Source organism: Ursus americanus, chromosome X (assembly GCF_024610735.1).
Source record: "Ursus americanus isolate L20-20 chromosome X, mUrsAme1.1.p, whole genome shotgun sequence".
NCBI lineage: Eukaryota > Metazoa > Chordata > Mammalia > Carnivora > Ursidae > Ursus > Ursus americanus.
The window spans coordinates 107,995,939-108,013,235 of NC_142164.1; the positions used below are offsets into that span (position 1 = coordinate 107,995,939).

At 53.3% G+C, this 17,297-nt stretch overlaps 1 protein-coding gene across 8 annotated transcripts in view; it reads left to right on the forward strand.

Moving 5' to 3' along the window:
* The window catches only part of PHKA2 (phosphorylase kinase regulatory subunit alpha 2), a 74,597-nt gene extending 59,515 nt beyond the window's left edge, over positions 1 to 15,082 (forward strand). For 3 of the 8 annotated variants that reach the window (XM_087859969.1, XM_087859973.1, XM_087859971.1), the window contains 14 exons: positions 381 to 469; positions 1,440 to 1,573; positions 1,992 to 2,148; positions 2,923 to 3,002; positions 3,440 to 3,518; positions 3,624 to 3,753; positions 4,291 to 4,392; positions 6,532 to 6,650; positions 7,382 to 7,411; positions 8,795 to 8,848; positions 10,651 to 10,821; positions 12,804 to 12,857; positions 13,654 to 13,854; positions 14,414 to 15,082. In XM_087859969.1, coding sequence (XP_087716095.1) covers positions 381 to 469; positions 1,440 to 1,573; positions 1,992 to 2,148; positions 2,923 to 3,002; positions 3,440 to 3,518; positions 3,624 to 3,753; positions 4,291 to 4,392; positions 6,532 to 6,650; positions 7,382 to 7,411; positions 8,795 to 8,848; positions 10,651 to 10,821; positions 12,804 to 12,857; positions 13,654 to 13,854; positions 14,414 to 14,584 — 1,571 coding nt within the window. In that variant the 3' untranslated portion in view covers positions 14,585 to 15,082. Of the gene's footprint in view, positions 1 to 380; positions 470 to 1,439; positions 1,574 to 1,991; positions 2,149 to 2,922; positions 3,003 to 3,439; positions 3,519 to 3,623; positions 3,754 to 4,290; positions 4,393 to 6,531; positions 6,651 to 7,381; positions 7,412 to 8,234; positions 8,640 to 8,794; positions 8,967 to 10,650; positions 10,822 to 12,803; positions 12,858 to 13,653; positions 13,855 to 14,413 lie in introns of those variants that run through there. The other 5 variants (XM_087859970.1, XM_087859972.1, XR_015723420.1 and 2 more) reach the window with 5 other exon arrangements.
* The last annotated feature ends 2,215 nt before the right edge of the window (positions 15,083 to 17,297 follow it).

Here is a 17,297-nt window from a genome sequence, read left to right on the forward strand (position 1 = left end):
ATTACGAGAAGGCCAGTGACCAGCTCCCATGCTCTTCCTTCCCTGGTTCTCCGTCTCCTCGTCTGAAGGACAAAGGTCGGCCTCGGTCATTTCTAAGGCTCCTTTCAGTCCTCAGATGCTATGTCATTTCCCTGGAATTCCAGGAGGGAAAAGGCGAAATTCAGCCCCTTTAAGCAAGATCCGTGTCCTGCTCAGTTCTTGTTCCCAGATTTAGCACACGATGTGGCTACGTGGTAAATTCTTGCTGAAATGAATTTCACTCAGTAATCGTCCCTTTAGTTGGTTTGTATTGGATAAGGAGTAGCCACCGTACCTCTCAAAAGAGGTATCTTGTCCTTTCTCCTCCTCAGAAGGGCTTTCTTTATTCTTTTGTTTTCCAGTTGTTCCCATGACTTTGCCAACTAAAGTTCTGAGTGCCCACCGTAAATCACTAAATCTTGTTGATTCTCCTCAGCCACTCCTAAAAAAGGTAAAGTATTTAGAATCACTTTTTTTTTTTTTCAATGCTTGTGTAGTCCCAAGAACTCTTTTACATGGTCAAACTTGAAAGAGCATATTTTTTGATATCTAGGACTTTGGGGATTGGAAGTTCCGGGTTTCAGTGGGAACCCCCTCACTTAGTTGTCTGCAATCTGCTTCGTGTCCGTATCCACAATGCATTTGATGCAAGCCTCTATATTTTGCATGAGGAAAAGGCTACTGCCTTTCTGCCCGGTCATCAGAATCTGTCACACTCGGAAATAAGCTGGCTTACTCCCTAGCCCTATCCTAGCCGTGCCAGCCAGCCACGGCTGGGCCATTTGCAGAGCAGGGTATAAAACTAGAAAAAGATCCCTAAGGAGAATAAAATCTCGGTGTTCTCCACCGGTTCCCATAATTTGTTTTATCTAGAAGTCTCCCTTGATTTTATCCTACATGAATAGAAAGATTCAGTGTCTACTGGAGAATAGTTTAACCTAACCTCAATTTTAGCTCATTTAAAACTTACATGCTTTTTATGTTTGTTTTGCTTTCAAAAAGATATTTTATTGCAGTACGGGCTATCTAGAGAAAGATGGACCAGGTAGAAGCAGGAGACCAGTGCTGGGGACTGCCCTTCATGCTCTCCCAGTGGCCTCCTGCCCTCCACTCGAGTGGGAGCCGCTAGCCTGAGTTCTAACACCAGGGTTTCGTTTCCACCTGTTTTTCAACTTCGCATAAATAAAACTTACACATATTTTAACCTGTTCAGCCTGATCTCTTGCAAACATCGAGTAACACAGTGATTCGCTGATCAGAAATAGTAAAACCTATAAATAAAAAGCTACAGGAGAGTCCCTGAAAGCCTGGAGCCCAGCAGTGACAGAGTTCCAAGACCCCACTGGTATGTTACTTCCTGGTCTTCTGGGAGTTCACACGCTCAGCCCCTCTCCCCTGCTTTTTGGCTTTTGTGTGGCTAGGCCCCCGAAGAGGACTTCCAGTGGCCCAGAGATGACCATGGTGACGTGGACTGTGAGAAGCTGGTGGAGCAGCTGAAAGATTGTGTGAACCTACAGGACCAAGCGGACATTCTATACATTCTGTATGTAATAAAGTAAGTTTATGGTCTTTGCTAGCTCGAGCTTGCTCCGTTCTCCTTGGCTCTTTTTGTTCTAGTTTTCTTGGCCTTCCAGCAAACCAGGTCATGATTCACCCGAATTATCCAGGATCACCATGAGCAGACTTCTATCCCCTTCTCTGCCTACTAGTGCTGGCCTCCTGGGATGAGAAGGCTGAGTGAGGCCAGGATCTCACTGCTTCCTGATGTTAGGCTTCTGTTTCAAATAGACAGAAGGGATGCTTTGGTAAGATGGAACCATCTCGGTGAGACTCGGAGGCACCGGGAGGGCCCCCAGAACTTGGCAGAATGTACGGTGATTCATTTCCCTCCCTGCCAAGTGAGGTCCGCTGCAAGAGAATCCGGCCTGTAAGCATTCCAGGCCATACTTCTGGGGTTTTCCATCTCTTGACAGGGGCCCCAGCTGGGACACAAATCTCTCCGGACAACACGGGGTCACGGTTCACAATCTCCTCAGCGAGCTCTACAGGAAAGCTGGCTTGAACCAGGAGTGGGGTTTGATCCGCTACATCTCTGGCCTGCTCAGGAAGAAAGTGGAAGTCCTGGCAGAGGTCAGAGCAAACGCACTCAGGCCGTCTGTTTGTTCTTTGCAGCCCCGTGCCGTCTTTCTGTTATAAAGCTGGAGGCAAGCACCTCCTATTTATAGAGAAAACCCGTTATCGAATACACAGACGGAACAGGCCCTCCTCTCCTGACCTCTCACTGCTCTTGGAAGGCAAGCAAGGGAAATGAAATTCAAGTTGATTAGTTTTGTTCCTTTTTAGCTGCAGAAAAAGGTTTACCAAGAAATGAAATGAAAATGCTCTGTGGCCTGGCCCCCGTAAACAAAGCGTTCTTGTTTCTGCACATGTGCAGTACAATGATGATTAACATTTTAACCCCGAGGCCCTGCAAAGGCCAGAGCTGCTTTCTAAGACATTAGATTTCAGTGTTGTGGTAAGGTGATGCTGTTTGTTGTGTGTGAATAATGGGAAAACTGGCAACTTAAGACTGTAATGTGGTCATTAACCCTTAACATTGGGATCTTCCAACTCGTGACAGCTCCTCTCCCTTGTGGAAGAGCTGGGGATGCGGTGTGTCTGCTACACTGGGTGGGCACTGAATACCCTAGTGGGCCCTGCAGAGCTAGGCCCTGGCCCTGCCTGGGTTGCTCAGTCTGGGGTCTACATATGAATTTTCAAATAAATGGCAGCATGGGTCATAAAGTTCATCAAGGTGAATTTATGGTCTTATCGGTGGTGACACTTCCTTGTTGGCTTTGCTAACCTCCCACCCCCCCCTTCCTGCTGTCACCGTGGCCCTCACCCTTTTCCCTACGTGAGTAGGCCTGCACAGACCTGCTGTCACACCAGAAGCAGCTCACGGTGGGCCTGCCGCCAGAGCCCCGAGAGAAGACTATCTCTGCGTAAGTCTGCAGCCTGGTGACCTTACGTTTGTGGGGCACCGTGGGACCGTGGGGAAAGCATCTGTGCCATCCACCATTCAGAAAGAGGGTCTTTTTTTTTTTTTTTAATTTAGTTGAGAGAAGAGAGAGCATGAGCTGGGGGAGGGGGCGAGCAGAAGGAGAGGGACAAGCAGACTGTGAGCTGAGCAGAGAGCCCTGTGTGGGGCTCGATCCCACAACCCCGAGACTGCGACCTGAGCCGAAATCAAGAGTTGGATGCTCACCACCCCCCCTCCCCGCCCCGCGCCATCCAGGCACCCTAGGAAGAGGGTCTTTTTAAAAACACTGTCATTCGGGAGCTTCCCACAGGAAAATAAGGCTCCTCCGTAGAGGGTGAGGAGGCACCACTCCTTGGTATCTTTCATGGTGTTTGTTTGTGTCTTAATGCTTCTTCCTAGTCCCCTGCCCCCCGAGGAGCTCACAAAACTCATCTACGAAGCCAGTGGGCAGGACATCAGCATCGCCGTGCTCACACAGGTCAGGGGCTGGCAAGGGGCAGGGCCACAGCCTTCCTCCAGGCGCAGGGGCCTCTCCGGCACCAGCCAGTCTCTGAAATGCTGTCTCCACGTGTGTCTGCGTCAGGAGATTGTGGTTTACCTGGCCATGTATGTCAGGGCGCAGCCCAGCCTCTTCGTGGAGATGCTCAGACTCCGGATTGGACTGATCATTCAGGTGATGGCCACGGAGCTGGCACGGAGCCTGAACTGCTCAGGTACGATGCACGCAGCTGGACTCTCGGGGTTCCCACCCCTGTCACCCTGCCCCACGGGGAGCCTGCCCGAGTGTTCTGGGACCAGGGCTTCTGAGCCTTTGCAGTGTGCTTGCGCTTTACCAGGTGCTCTCGTTCAGATGCTGAATTTCATACGTCAGGGAGAGCGAGGCACGAGGATCTCGTGCCCCGCTCCTGATAGCTAAGTTCCTACGGTATCTCCTTGCGGTGAGAGGTCATCCCCCATTTCCTGGCACCTCCACTGGGAGCCGTCCTACCAACTTAAACCTGTCAGTCAGCGATGAGACGCATTCCAACATTGGCAGTCATCACCGTGTGAAAGATGGCCTGTCCGAGTATTTACAGCGCAGCATTTAGAATCACCGAGGAGCAGCGCAGTTCAGCCCTGAACCAGTAGTGACGTCATCCTGAGCAGGGAGACCTGCCACAGTGGCCTTTGTCACCACCTCCCCGAGACCCACCTGACTCTACATGCCACCAGCCCTGTGTCAGAGACGCTTAAAAGATGTGTGTTTGTAGGAGAAGAAGCTTCTGAAAGCCTGATGAACCTCAGCCCTTTCGACATGAAGAGCCTCCTGCACCACATTCTGAGTGGGAAAGAGTTCGGTGTCGAGAGAAGCAGTAAGTGAACGGTCCGTTCAGCGCCGCGGGGGCCGGCGGGGGCCGGACTGGCGGGCCCAGGGTCTCCTGAAACTGCAGTTGTGCACAGAGTCTACGAGGGTCACGTTCCTACTGTAGGGGGACGGCTAGTCCGAGGTTCGGGATTTCGGCTTGTCGGCCTCCGTGACCCCTCGTAGGCCTGCTGATAGTGCTGTTGTCGCGTGTGGGTATGGCGTGCGCCCCGGCCCGCCGCCTCCCTTCTTCCACCGTCACTGGCACACGTGTGAGGAGGGGGTGAGGTGCCCGGGGGGTCGGGATGAAAGGGCTGTCATTTCCAGGCACCGGAGTGCCCGCCTTTGGTTTGGCCGGAAGCACTCGGCAGACCCCCCCATACCCTTCGGGGGAGCAGAGTCTTCTACGTCCTCACGGCCCCTTCTTGCTGAGTTTGCTTCACTCCATCTTGCTCACTCGGTTTTGATCTGTACCAGAACCTTGTTTGCTGTGCTAGGAAGTATAATCGCCCAAGTCCTGGTAGAATTCTGTTCTCAAATGCTCCCTAATTATAATTGAAGCAATTATCATTTCTCCCCCTCATAATAAAGCGAAATGATTTGCAGACACATTGGCGAATTTATTTCATCAAGCCAAAGAAATGCTGTGTGTGCTGTCATTCTTTTTATTTAATAAGAAGGACATTGGGTACTTCGCATTTTTTCCCCAGAGTGCGCACCAGCCAGCAAACAAAGACAGCATCGTGCAATCAGATGTGCTTTGGTCGCTTTTCTCCTTTCCTGAAGGAGGAGTGCTTGAGATCCTTTTCCAAAAGTAATTTTCAGTTCTATTCAGATGCACAGTCCTTGAAATGTAAATATGCGAGATAAATATTTTATGTGTTCCTGCCCATCAGAATAATGTACATGGTTTGACACAGATAATTACTAAAAATTTGTTATTAGATCTAAAGCTATAGATGCTTATAAAATTGAGAACAGAGTAATGTCACTTGAAAGCTATAAATATGTCTAATTGCAAGCAAGGCTAATTGCCATCTTTTTACATATAACCTCATTTGTTAATTGTCTTTTGCCATTGTTCAATTTTTGTAAGTTAGGCAACTCCCATAGTCTTAGAATTTTGAATAAATCCTGAGATGTCTGAGATATTGCCATCTCCTGCCCCCCCCCCCCCCCCCCACGCAGGCCCTACTGTAGCTTCTGGCTTCCACATTCCTGGTGTCCTTCCTCCCTGTTATCCTTTAGCTGTTGGTGTCTGCTGGCTCCTTAATCGTCTTCACTGTCCTAGGCAGCGCCCTTCACTCTGGCTTCAGTGGGGGCCGGGTGGGAAGCCTGGGCACTCAGAGGAAGCTTTGCTCTGAGGACGTGACCATGGAGCTGGGTTTGCAGAGGAGAGGGTGGGATGGGAGGGAGCAGCATGTCCAAATGCCCAGCCCCATGTAGCTGGCCTGGAGTGCAGAGCTGAGGCGTGGGGAGAAGGGGACGGAAGTTGGGAGAGCTTTATCCTGAAAGCAGAGCTAGGCCTGGAGGGACTCCGAGTGTGTAGCGACGTGATCACACTTGCCTTTCAGAATGCTTGCTGTGATCCAAGCGCAGAGAAGTGGTTTGTGGGGCGGGGCACAGACAGACCCGAGTCGGGGGGCTGCCGCAGCAGGTTGAAAGGGAGGTGACGGAGGCCCCCCCGGCCCTCATGTGCCGGCAGGAGTGCGCCGATTCTGGGGCAGCCGAGTCTCCTCCTGCAGCCCTCGGTGGGCTTGTTCTGCCAGGACTTCCTCTCCAGCCGCAAGGTCCCTTAGTGGGGTGCTCTCAGTTTCCTACAAGGAAGGTGTGCTTTTGGAGAAGAAATTATTTTTTAAAAACCTAATTCATTCAAGGGTTCTATGGCCACTTGGTTTTTTTGTGCACTGCTCTCTGAATGTTCGCTTTTTCACCCGCTCACCCCGACACCTGTGGAGCCTGAGCTGTGTAGCAGGTGCCGTTCCGAGGGCTGGAAACCGAGCACGGGCCAGGGCAGGGGAGGCTGTCTTCTGGAGTTTCTCATCGAGTGGGAGAGACAGATGTGGATACAAATAAGCACAGGGCACAGATTCCTCCCTCAGGGTGGATGTTAGTAGTTTCTAAGAACACGTGTGTATTTCCCCTGCAGTGCAACCTATCCATTCCTCCACATCCAGCCCCGCCATCTCCATCCATGAAGTAGGACCCACCGGAGTCACCAAAACCGAGAGGAGTGGCATCAACCGGCTGAGGAGTGAGATGAAACAGGTAGGACAGGACTCTTGGTGGCAGTGCCGGCAAAGAAGTGGTTTTCATACCTGGGCTTACCTCAGAAAGTGCTAGAAACCCAGGGCCTGCAGGGTGCTCTTTGTAGAGGGTGTGAGATCCCTGCTGTCCTGAATCTGAACACACTCTACGCAGATGTCTTAGAGTTCTGTGAACATTCCAGAAAACACGCTTACCCGTGTTTGTCTCTGTTGCCGAGAACCACACGTTCTCGGCGGTGGGCCACAGCTATTCCAAAAGTAGAGTCGTGCAAGATGTAACTGACTCATGCCACCATGAAATGTGCCCTTCAGATGACAAAGCAAGGAGGAGGTAGAAATGGAACGGAATGCTCGTGATACTTGTGTTTGCCACCATCCACGGGTGTGTCTCGGTTCACTTTTTACTTCACAGTAAATTCCTTCTGAAGTGACCCCTCAGGACTGCAAGGCAGCAGCTCTCCAGTCCTCGTGTGCCGGGGACTGGGCTAGGACTTGACTGAGCTGTAGGAGGAAGCAGAGTGTCCTTCTGACCATGACCCCAGTGAGCGGTGCACTCAGATTCTCTTCTCCATTTCAGATGATGACTCAGTAGATTGAGCCCCTGAGGCGCTCGTGGGTCACACCCAGCAGTTGGGCCAATACTTCCCTGGATTTTCTAGAGGGTGATAGAAGCAGGGCATCCTTGATTTGAAACTGGCTTTTGTTTATATCCTGATGTATTTTTACTTTCAGATGACTAGGCGATTTAGTGCTGATGACCAGGTGAAACGTTGTCTTGTTCCGTCCTTTACGTGTGTGCTTTGTGTTCTTTCTGGCTTGAACGTGGAAAGCAAGGCCGCGAATATGGATTGTGATGGCCTGGGGAGTGGTTTTGCCCGTCAAATCCGCTTGGGTGGAGGTGACTCCTTGGGCTGTGGCGGGCAGGCAGAGCAGGAGAGAAGGCCTGACCACGTGCCTTTAAAAAATCCATTTATCAAGCTCTTGGGTTTATAGGATGCTTTGTAAGAGAGGTGGTTCTGGGCTCTGCCTTGCCAGGATTTTTTATTCAGAAAAAGGGAAGTAGGGAAAAATAAAACGTGGTCATTGATTATATGAATAGAAGGAATACTGCTATTCCTGTCCCCACATTGCCGGTGGGGGAGGGGGGGAATTTAACCCTGGAAGGAAAACGGTGTAAGGATCTTCTTTCCTCGCGCCTTTGGGACCCGCTTCCTCCTCTTTCCTCCAGGAAGTTGGAAGCACGTTCCCCATGATTCAGTGCCCTGTGACTGAGCGAGCATAGAGCGGTTGGAGGGAGTGACATGCAGATTTTGTTGTCTCTGCTGCTGCCTTAGGCTCTTTCCAAGCCAGGAACCAACTTTCCAGACATCTTCCTTTGCTAGCCACTCGGTGGCACCATACCCTGATGGTGGCTCGCTGTGGGTGAATATGGGTGGTTCCTTCGGCCTCCATTTAATACAGTCCTTGCATATTATGGGGACAAAATGATCTGCTTTGCTAGGTTTAGATTCTTCAGCCAGTACAAGTTTTATATTTGGCCACTTACATCAAGGAAATCTAGTATTCTCTCTCCAAAATTTTATAGATGCCGTGGCATTTTGAATTTTGACTCCCTTGTACAAGAACGCCTGGGTGCACTTTGTGCTCAGGCACTGTCCCCATGCAAGGTAAGGACACAGTACAGATTTTTCAATGAGGAAATACTTGTTTGGCCAAAGGTCATCAGCCTGCTCTTATTTGTTCATTTAATAAATATCTATTTAAAGCCAGTAGTTGCTAGATGCTAAATGCTGGTCATGGGGAGGTATTTTATTGATCTCTACAGATTTTCATAACTCTTAACATAAAAGATTAGCATTTTGTGGCTAGGACTTTGGAAAACAAATTGTGTCCTAATCTGATTAGGCAGCCACACATGGCACTAGAATGGGTAACATTGCATACTCCCGAGAAAGAGCATTTCCCAGGTCCTCCATGGCACGGAGCCCCGAGCTCTGCCTGGACGGTGAGTGAGAACTTCTGCCCGCCCGCCTCTGCTGCACCTTCTTTCCGCGGGGGTTTTCGATGCCGTTCTGTGTTCTTCCGCTCTGCTTGCGTCCTTTGGTGTCACTGCACTTGACTGAGCGGACTCTCTTTGTTTTGTAGCTGTTTTCTGTGAGCCAGGCCGTGTCCAGCAGTGCACACTCCTCCAAGTCTGCGGTAAACCACGCATCCCGACTGTCCTCCTCACCGCCTCCTCCTCGTTTGTGGTGTCTGAATCCTCTTGTTGCCCTTCTCGTGCACCCACCTCATCCCTAACTCCTACAGCTTTGAACAGGTTTAAGTGTTTTCATTGGACTGTCATTATGAAGAGGGTCTAGAAGGAAAGCCAAGAAGTTCTTGAATTGAGCTTTGTCTAGGAGCTTCTGGAACCTTCGAGGCGTTGGTTCTGTGCCTTTCTTCTGAGCTGTGGTGGCGAGCCACTGCCTGCACGTGCTGATGAGCTCCTTGTACTCACAGCGCCCTGGCTTGGCTTGAGGCCCCAGATCAAGTGGAGGAGTAGGAAATATTCTAATTGCAGAAGCGAGTCTTAATCTTCCTCTTGAAACTAGAAGGAGAAAACCAGCTGAGTCATTGATGAGTGTGGCTGTAATTACTTTTATTTGTATCTAATTGTTGCCGTATTTAAATGGCAGTAATGAGCCCCATGGAATAACCCAGCCTAACAGCCTTTTCAAAATAAGATCCGATGAAGTCAAAATGAGTACATAGGGAAAACTCCTGCCTCCTGCCCTGCCAGCATGCTTACCATTTGGATTTCGTTTTTAAACCTGTAAGTTTGATGTTGTGCACTGAGAAATGAAGGTACAAGATAACGGGGAAGGATGAAAGTTACCCTCTGCTGCCCTGTAGCTGGGCGGGTTAGAATCCATCCTCCAGCAGGAAGCAGGCTGGAAGCTCTGCTGTGGGGCGGGGTGCGGCATGGCCTCCCCCCCACACCGAGCCAGCTTGGCTTTCAGGCCCGGGCTCCAGGCCCCCATTGGGAGCCTCTCTGAGCTGCATCTGCAGTCGTGGGCGGGCCTGCTGGCTCCTAAAGCCCGAAGCAGAAGTGCTGGCCCTGCCCCAGCACTTGGCTCGCGAAGGCCAGGGTAAGGCCAACCTCAGGCCGGGAGGTGGGACAGAGATGACGCGCTCCCTCTGCTTCGGCAAAGCATGTGTGCCGGCTCCGCGGCCTCCGTTGGCCCCGGTTAGGAAGGAGCCATGTGCTGAGGACAGGCAAACGAAGCGATTCAAAGGGACTGGTGGCTATACCGTCAGCTGGGAGGCCCCCCCTACTAAATAAGGATTCCCAGCCTCTACTTCTTGTCTTTCCCTCCAGAACAAGCCCTCTCCCCCTTCCTCCATATTATGTGTTGCATTGTCTGCGGGCCCTGTGGTACCGGGAGGTGACCACGGCCTCTGCGGGGCACCGCGGACGCGAGGCGGGCACTTCGGCATGTATCAGCCTGGGCGCGCTCTCGCAGCCTCCTGCAGCAGTGCCAGAGGCCTTGGGGGGGACAGCTGCGTCCCGTGCGCACTTACCTCAAGCCAGGCGTGCTTTCAGGGTTTTGTGTGTCTTCATTCAGTGCGCGCTCACAGCTCTCCGAGGCAGGTCCGACTGTGACCCGTTGTACAGGGGAAGCCGAGGCCCGGAGTCAGTGTGCGGTGTTGAATTGGGAGTCAGAGCCTGACCCCAGGGGCGCACTCTTGCCTGCTTGGCTTCCGTCAGGTCAAGGTCCTTTGATGGCGCACGACCTCTTGAGGGCTGCGAGGAGTACACAAAAGATCAGTAACCAAACCCACACAGGAAAGAATTAATCCAGCTTCAAGAAACGGCCAGAGTCAAATCAAGGAACTGTGTTCCTTTCTGGGCATGTGGTCTGTATTTTGACCAGTTTGCTGAGTCACCCCTCACGATGGCCAGCAGTCCGTGGGGTACCGGCTCTGAGGTTTCTAAAGGCCGTGTGCGGTCTGTCTTGCAGAGGTCCAGCACCCCATCCTCGCCCACTGGCACGTCATCATCAGACTCAGGCGGGCACCACATTGGCTGGGGGGAGCGCCAGGGCCAGTGGCTACGCCGGAGAAGGCTGGACGGAGCCATCAACAGGGTCCCTGTGGGGTTCTACCAGAAGGTGTGGAAGATCCTTCAGAAGGTAAGCTTGGCCACTGTACTGCATTCCACTGGCCTTGTCGCTGGGGGCACATACTCCTAGGGAAACGAACCACCCCCCTAATTCCTTTGTGAGGCATGGGGACACCTGCAGCTAGCAGGTAACATATGGCTGCACAGCAAGCAGATGTGGCCCCTGAGCTTGGGGAGCCCCCAGCCCGGAGCAGGGTTTCTTCCCCTCTGACATTTGGCACCACTGACATTCGGGGCCAGGTAACTGTTTTTGTGGGAGCTCTTCTGTGTATCATGGGACATTAAGCAACATCCCTGGCCTCCACCCACTAGATGCCAGTAGCACCCCCACCCCCAGCTGTGACAACCAAAAATGTCTCTGGACATTGCCAAGTGTCCCCTGGGCAGCAGATTATCCCGGCTGAGAGTCGCTGGCTGAAACCACAGCAAGTCAGATCAGGGGGCAGCCCAAGTTTTGTGGCACCACCTTTGATATATTTCAGGAACATAGAAAAGTCAGAAGATAGACAAAAACTGCAGAAGGCAGGGGAAGGCTTTGGATGAGAACACGGACTTAGACGACCCGCAGTGGCCCCCGGGCGTTAGCGTCCTGCGTGTGCAGGCCGGCGTGCTGTCTGCAGGGCACCGTGTCAGGCCCCAGGTGCTCTGAGGCACAACCCCCACATACACCTGGGGCCGCCTCTGCCTCTCCACCTAGAGGATGGGGACCCCAGACCCATTCCCTTTAGCCAGCTGCCCCCTATGCCTGTGGTCATCCAACAGAGCTGCCTTTCGCAGCGGCCTGGGGCGGTGAGAGTGTCAGCAGAGGTCATCAGAGGCCGCAGAGCCGCGTGTGCACCAGGGACCAAGGAGGGGGCAGCGACGGAAGCCACCCCCCTTTGCTCCACACACCCGCCCCCAGAGCACTTGTGTGTCCCCCAGGCCCCTGCCCCAGCTTGCCTTTCCTTGTACCCAGGCACGGACCGCCTCAGTTAAAAGCTTCAGTGCAAATTAAGAACGAGGGGTAGGACCGGCTTTTTTAAAAGAACTATTTTTGTTTTAGCTCATTTCACCATAGGAGAGGAGAGAAAAATCATCCCCAGTGAACACACACTACAGCCCCTCCCCAAAGCCACAGCATCTTTCAGCTGTTTTATGTCTGGGGCAGGGGTCCCTGGTCCGTGAGGGCGCTTCAGCATCTCGGCTTCGTGGAGACTGAGGTCTTCACGGAGCTGAGCATGGGGAGGTCAGAATGGGCCCTGGCCTCATGCAGCTGCTTCCCACCTAGAAGCAGAACCCTCAGAGCCCACAACAACCTCCGTTTCTCCCTTCTCCACCCCCCGCTGCCACTGTGTCCTCGGCCCGCCAGGGCACTGGGATTTAGAAGGCAGCCGGTTCGAATTAGACTAGAACAAACTTCCTAGAAAATCTCCCCACTCTTCCTGGGGCATCATCCGCTTCCATCCAGACTTCTCCTAGTTCCGTACCAAGACACTTGTATTCTGGAAAAGCAGCATTTTGTGTTGAGCCGGCGCTTGATATTTATATACAAGGGTGTGCGTGTGCATGTCTGTGCATGTGCTCGGGTCTTTTGTGATTGGTGCTTATTATAGTAATCTCAAAAATAGATGCCTGCAAAGGCACAGAAGGATCACTTCGCCAGCAGGAGCCATGAAAGTCTCCCTTTATACGGCACCAGAGGGGGCCTCGCAGCCGCCAGGGCCCGGTTGCCAAGTGCAATGCGGAGCTTCCACAGAGGAGGCCCCAGCAGCTCCCTGGGGGCACCGTTCGTGCAAGATCTGAAAGATGCCTGCTGCGTCCCTAGAATTGCCCCATCGCAAACACAGCCTGTGGGCAGTGAGAACAAGCTCTCTAAAAATAACTCTGGCAGCCTGGCGTGTTCGGCCCTCATGCAGGTTTCCAGAGCAGACGGACCTGAGTGTGCGCGAATGTGTGTGCACACTGATCAGGTTCTGGCATCTGACCGAACTGTGCTCTGTGTTCTGCCTCCAGTGCCATGGTCTGTCCATCGATGGTTACGTGCTCCCATCGTCAACGACGAGAGAGGTATCACGGGAAAAGCCCAGTGCCCACCTACTGCGGGTCTCCCCCCAGTGCTCTCAGGAGTGGTTCCCACGTTTGTCAGCATCACCTTTTCTCTGTCCCCTCAGAAACCGCATATCTGGGGCGCCTGGGCGGCTCAGTTGGTTAAGTGTCTGCCTTCGGCTCAGGCCATGATACCAGGGTCCTGGGATCAAGCCCCGCATCCGGCTCCCCACTCAGTGGGGAGTCTGCTTCTCCCTCTCCTTCCCACCTGTGCTGTCACTCTGTCTCTCTCTCAAATAATTAAAATTAAAAAAAAAAAAAGAAAAAGCGCCTGTCGAGAGCTTTACCTTTGCCCTTTGGAGCTCCGTTAAGAGAAGAGCAAAGCCGCGCGCCCCACATGCTGGACCCTCGTGCGGCTGCTTGCAGCCCCTCCACCGACAACAGTCACCTTCCTGGCTTCCTTTCCCTATGCATTCTTTCACAAACTCAGATTTTAGTTTTTACCCCACCCAAAACCCAGTGCTATATGCCACAAGTAGTGATGAAGAAGAAAGAGGAATAAGCACAGGGCCCTGTCCCCTGGATGTCCCAGTCCAGTGGGGTAGGTAAATCAAGTTAGGACAAGGCCAACTCACCCCCACCGTGAAGTTGTCGGCCTCCCGCTCCAGAGGGTTCCGGCTGGTGGTATCAAGAACGTGGCTAGAAAGGAGACAACATTTGGGCTGAGCCCTGGAGCCAGTGGGTGCTACAGCCAGTGCTGCGGGCAGGGCTGGCTGTCCTCGGCTCCTTCCTGACTCCCCGCTGGTCCCTTTGGCAGATGACCCCCCAGGAGATCAAATTTGCCGTCCACGTCGAGTCGGTGCTGAACCGCGTGCCACAGCCCGAGTACCGGCAGCTGCTGGTGGAGGCCATCATGGTGCTGACGCTGCTCTCAGACACTGACATGAACAGCATCGGGGGCATCATTCACGTGGACCAGATCGTGCAGGTGGCTAACCAGCTGTTCCTGCAGGACCAGGTGGGTGTACCCAGGCCCGTCCAGTCACCCCCCCCCCCCCCGGCTGAGGTGGGGACAGAAGCAAGGTAGCAGTTTGGCTAGCATTTAATCTCTGTCAAGGCTGGGGATTGTGTGTCCAGGAGGAAAGAATATTCTCAAAGAAAATGTCATCACAGATGGTAAAAAAATATCCACCGTTTGGTTAGAAAATGGCACAGTGGCCACTTGTGAAATCTAAAGATCTTTGGAAGCGGAGAGACTCATTTTGGCATAGGTTTTAGCGCGAACACCACTCTTGCTATGAGTGTGGCCCTTGGTAAACAGACTACTTACCCTGCACCGAGCGTGGAGGTAGGAGCCATCCTCTCGGTTCAGAGTCGGTGACAGGCTGCAGACGAGGGCATGTGGGAGCACAGTGTGGTACCTGGAGGAGAGGCTGGACGTCATCCCCGGGCACTCTTGACTCCTGCCCTTGGGCTTAGAGCTCTTCTCTGAGGGCTGCTGGCTTCCAGCACATACGGTCATTCCAGGGCCAGAGGGAACTCTATTCATTCTTTGCCTCGGTCTTTTCCTGCTGCAGATGTCAATCGGAGCCATGGACACCCTGGAGAAAGACCAAGCCACAGGCATTTGCCACTTCTTTTATGACAGTGCTCCAAGTGGGGCTTATGGGACAATGACCTACCTAACGAAGGCAGTGGCTTCTCATTTACAGGAACTTCTGCCCAATTCAGGCTGCCAGATGCAGTAGGGCCTTGGTGCTCTGAGTCTGTCACTTGCCCCCTAGCCTTGCCGGGAACCTTCTGTTCTCCAGGATCCCCTGTGTTGGTGCAAAAGCGTGTCCCATCAGAAACCCTGGCCGGGAGGAAGTGGCAGCAATGGACCTGAAACCGGTGTCTGTCCAAGCCACAGAAAGAGCTGAGGAGTCCTGTGCTGCCCCCGGGAGTGCCATGGGATCGCTGTCTAGGTTCGCTTCGCTGTAACATTTGCCCCAACATCTGGTCTCAGAGTCTGAAGAGGAATTGGAAATTGTTCTCTTTTGAGTGCGGTGTGAACAGCGAAGCCAGCTTAAATTGGCTCTCGCTGAGAGTTACTGAAATCAGTCGGATGTGCTAGTGACACATCTAAAGATGGGAAGATCCTTCCAGCAGCAGGAGTGGACCTTGACAAGGGGAACATCTTAACAGGAGGCAGTCTGTCTATGGACCAAAATGTTTACTAAATAGAACAACTCTATCTTTCTGTGCAAGCTTGGTTTTCTTGTGCCTTGCTTTCTTTCTAGGGCTTTTGTTTTATGGGCATAGCTACCTTTGTGTGACAGAATCCTCTCTTGCTGAAATTTAGAAAATTGGTTGCAGTTAACTTTGGCTTGTGGTCTCAAGGATTTTATCCTGGCTTCTTATGAATTAGAGATTTCTTCTGCCTTATATAAAAAAAAAGCCACATCTTCTGGAATATAGCACATACACAAAAAGGGCAGGGGAGGTGCCAACTCTCCTTATAGCTGGGCTGGCTGTTGTTTGGGGGCTGGAGCAGCAGGGAGTCCCTCTAGAAGGCCCGTACCCCCTCCCCCCGCGTGGGGTGACCACCCTGCGCTCCCGGGAGCCACACGAGGAGTACGTGGTGCCAGATGCCCAGGGGAGGAGTGGTGTGCCCCTGCACACACAGTGCTTCTCTCAGCCCAGAGCCCGGCTGGCCACTCGAGCCCTTCCCCTGCAAGTGCGCCCTCGGCTCTCAGGTAGGTGTGCCTGGAGGCCTGGAAGATCAAGCAAGGACAGATCCTTGTAGGACAGGGCCTTGCTATCTTTGGCCAGTGTTTGGTGAATGGAGTTTCTCTCTAGGCACTGTCTTACCTTGGGGTGGCGGGGGGGCACGTGACAACAGGGAGCAGTTTTCTGTGAATGACGGACTTTGGACAACAAGCCATCCCCCGGTGGTTAAATGGTGAGCTCCAGGTGCTGGAGGGTGACAGGTTCGATTTGTGATGACTCTGCCTCTGAAGTGGGAACGTGGCCGCTGGATCGTTGTTGGCTCAGAAGTTTATGTGAAGGTGGAGAAAGCTGATGCTCCAGCTGCTTTGAGGGGACACGGAGGTGCCTGATGGCCCTCGGCGTCCAGATGCAGTACCGGTCATTCTCAAAGCAGGAGAGGCAGGGTGGCCTCGTGTTCCTGACACTTCCGAAGAGCCTCTCTTCAGGCTGAGCCCAAGGGAGAGAGAGTCTAGAAACGCACGGCTCAGTGCTGCTAAGCGGGGCTCGGTGGTGCAGGCACCCTGGGCACATGCAGCCTCGTGACCTCGTTTCCGATTCTTGAAACCACAATACTGTCTTTGCCGAGGCTGGGGGTGGTTACATAAAGAACAGCCTGGGAATCTGTCAGTTTCTGCTCCCCGGGCTTCTCCTCCCCTCTCTTCTTCCCGTCCCTATTAACGTCAGCACATGTTGCACACTTTCCGTGCCAGGTGTGGGAACACAAAGCTACAGGAGACGTGACTCGGCGCTCAAGGACCTCAGCCCGGCAGGGAAGGCTGGTGTGAAAAGATGCGCGCTGGAGTGCGGCGGGGGCGGGGGCAGACACACAACACGCTGTGCGACCGGAAGGTGGGGCCAGCCCGGAGCGCTGGCGGCGGAGCCGGAGCCGAGCTCCGAGCCGCGTGGGCGGCCTGGCCTCCAGCTCCTGCCCACGCAGCACATGGCGTGGCCTGGCGCCACGCTCCCCCCACGGTCTTGCCGCGCTTCCTGTTTGTGCCTGTCTTTCCCGGGAACCTGTTTGGTCCCGTGTGCTCTGAGGGTCCGGGGCTGGCAGGTGAGCACGGCCCGCCTGGTTTCAGAGTAGCATTTTCATAACCGTTATTTTTGGGTCTTGAACACATGCCTAGCGTGAGCGAAGCTCACGTAGTGCACGGATAGACCCCCTGGAGGATCGTTCCAAACGCAGACCGTGTGAGAAAGGCACAAGCTGTGACAGTCCCAGTTGCTGCTTGGGAGAAAGCTCAAGAAGAGTCACAGGCCTCCAGAACGAGCCAGACGCTAATTTAGAACATGACCTGCCTGTGGGCGACGCGCACAGCCACAGATGCCGTGTTTGGGCTCAGCAGCAGGGGTGCGGCCGGGGGGGGGGGGGGGGGGGGCCGTCATAAGCAATTCGACGGAGCCTTCGATTCACTCTTTTGAAGCCTCTTTCAAATGAAATCCTGAAATAGTATCGCATTTCCACAGGCATCAAGCTGTCAGCTTCAAAGAAGAACAGGCTTCTGAGGCTTGATCCCTTTCACGAGCAGCTGAGGCCCCCGCCGCAGAGAGGAACAGATGCTCAAGGGGGGTGGCAGAGGCCCCGTGCTGCCACCATCCCGGCCCTGGCCCACTGGGCTTCCACTCCAGGAGAGCACGGCCGGCGGCCCCTGCTGCTCGTCCCTGTATCCCTCCACAGAGCAGAAAGGCCGGTTTTGACCTTTACTGGGCCTG